General features: G+C 59.4%; 2 protein-coding genes across 2 annotated transcripts in view; both read left to right on the forward strand.

Annotated features, from left to right (window-relative positions):
- Positions 1-4: 4 nt before the first annotated feature.
- ACA1_300350 (uncharacterized protein) lies at positions 5-388 on the forward strand (the record flags this gene model as incomplete). Its single annotated transcript, XM_004340423.1, has 1 exon — positions 5-388. The coding sequence occupies one exon, from the start codon at positions 5-7 to the stop codon at positions 386-388; it is 384 nt and encodes a 127-aa protein (XP_004340471.1).
- Positions 389-1,094: 706 nt separating this feature from the next.
- ACA1_300360 (uncharacterized protein) overlaps positions 1,095-2,289 on the forward strand; it is a gene marked incomplete at both ends in the record, with an annotated part of 2,008 nt that continues 813 nt past the window's right edge. The window contains 4 exons of the mRNA XM_004340424.1: positions 1,095-1,244; positions 1,594-1,790; positions 1,898-1,989; positions 2,139-2,239. Of these exons, the coding sequence (XP_004340472.1) occupies positions 1,095-1,244; positions 1,594-1,790; positions 1,898-1,989; positions 2,139-2,239 (540 nt within the window). The remainder of the gene's footprint in view (positions 1,245-1,593; positions 1,791-1,897; positions 1,990-2,138; positions 2,240-2,289) is intronic.

Below are 2,289 nucleotides of genomic sequence, written 5' to 3' on the forward strand. Positions count from 1 at the left end.
GCCGATGTCGACGGCGACGGCGGCCATGCCGCGATCGCATTCGTCGGGAGAGCAGCGGCGCGAGGGCAGCTTCATCCTGTTCGAGAACTTGGGCGGAGGTGCCCAGGCCATGCTCAAGCGCGACGACGTCCTGCCGCCCACCTCCACCACCTCCTCGCCCACCGTCTCGCGCAAACAACAACAACCATCATCGTCGTCGTCATCACCCGCGCCATCACTGTCGCCGCGATCATCGTCATCGTCGTCGGGTGCCAAGTCGCCGCGCTCGGCCGCCAACGGATCGTCGGCGTCGCTGCCGGTGCGCAAGGGGCGCGCCCACCGCACGTCACTTGCCACGGCCACCTCCGAGTTCCTCGTCGCCCAGCGCCCCGAGGGCGGCGCCGACTGAGATATAGCACGCTTGCAACCGGCAAACTGAAAAAAAGGTAAATTTGATGAGCACGCACATAGCAGCCGCACCCACCTGCACGCTCAGCAGGCTCACCTCCGGGGCCGCGGAGGGCCTGGTGCATGTGGCGGAGCGCGCGCCTCGATCTGGCGCGAGTGCTCGGGGCTATGGTGCTTCTTCCACTTGTGGTCGTGGCGGCCGAAGGGGTGGGGCTCGCACTCGGCTTAAGTGGCGCGGGTGCAGCTGGTGAGGACCGTGGTGGGCTTAGGCTTGGGCTCGCACTCTGAGCGCCGGTGTGGTGGTGGCTGGGGGGGGATGAGGCTGCGAGGAAGCACAGCAACGCCAACGGCGACGCCGGCGGCGGCAGCGGCAAGCAACGTGGCGGCAACTTCTTCTGCGCGGCGACGCCAAAGAGATGCTCGAGTAGAGGTCAACGACGGCAACGTAGGTATCAGACGGAAAAGTGGCTTATGCAGCGTCTCCCACTCTCCACCCAATTCTCCAATTCTTGTGGACCGTCCAAGAAAAGAGAATAGACACCTGTTCACATCCAGACGCGACACGCGCAACTTGCTGCTTTTTTTCTGCTTTTGTTTTTTTTTGCTTTTTTTTCTTCTTGAAACAAGAAATCGACACCTAAGAAGGCGACACCCTGTGTGGCGCGGCCAGGTTCAGGGAGGAACACAGGAATCAAATATATTAATAAATGCTCAACGTGAAGAAACCGAAGCGGCCGGTGTTCAGAGGCGAAGGTGCGACGGCCATGTTCGAGGTGCAGATCATGAGCGACCTCCACCTCGAGTTCCCCAACGCCCTCGCGCACCTGCCCTCCTTCGAACCTCGCGCCCCCTACCTCGTACCCCACCCCGCCACCCCTCCCTTCCCACTTTGCTTTTCTCCCTTTTGCAGATTTTTTATCTTTTTGTTTCTATGTTGGTGGCAGGCACTGCTCGGGGTACGTACGACACACACGACACGACACACACGACACACGGCACACACGACACACACGACACACACGACACACGACACACGACACACGACGACACACGACACACGACACACGACACGACACACATGACACACGACACACGATACACGACACACGACACACGACACACACGACACACACGACACACACGACGCACACGACACACACGACACACACGACACACACGAAGCACACGACACTTTGCGAATGTAAGTTGATCGTCGCTCGGGCAGACCACACGACACACGGCTGGTTCATCATTCAACAAATTTGTGGTGTTGGTGCAGGACATAGGCCATCCGAAGAAGGAGAACTACTTTGCATTCCTGACGGCGCAAGCGGCTCGGTTCGAGCGCGTGTTTGTCGTCACCGGCAACCACGAATACTACACCTCCGACCGGTACCATCCGTGTTGACCTCTCTTTTCCGCTCCACCTTCAGCTCTCGCTCTTCGTCTCACGACCACACACACACACACACACACACACCACCGTCGCAATCATCACACACGCGCACAGAGACACGGTGCATAGGCAGATCAGGGAGTTTTGCAGCACGTTCGACAACCTGCACTTTTTGCATATGAGCTCTGTGCTCCTCGAAGATAACGGTTCGCGACGGGCCGTGTGCGTGTGGCGTGTGCCATGCTACCACACGTTTGCCTTGGTGTCGTGTCGTGTCGTGTCGTGTCGTGTCGTGTCGTGTCGTGTCGTGTCGTGTCGTGTGTCGTGTGACTGACTTGGGGTGAACAACACACAGGGCACAAGGTGCGCGTTCTGGGGACCACCTTGTGGCACCACTGCCCGGAGAAGGACATCGGGCAGGTCGAGCGCACCCTCAACGACTACGCCATGATCGGGGTGCCCAGCACCACCCGTACTCTCTCTTTCCCCCTACTTTTACGCGACAC

This window comes from Acanthamoeba castellanii (genome assembly GCF_000313135.1).
Source record: "Acanthamoeba castellanii str. Neff unplaced genomic scaffold scf7180000083092, whole genome shotgun sequence".
NCBI lineage: Eukaryota > Discosea > Longamoebia > Acanthamoebidae > Acanthamoeba > Acanthamoeba castellanii.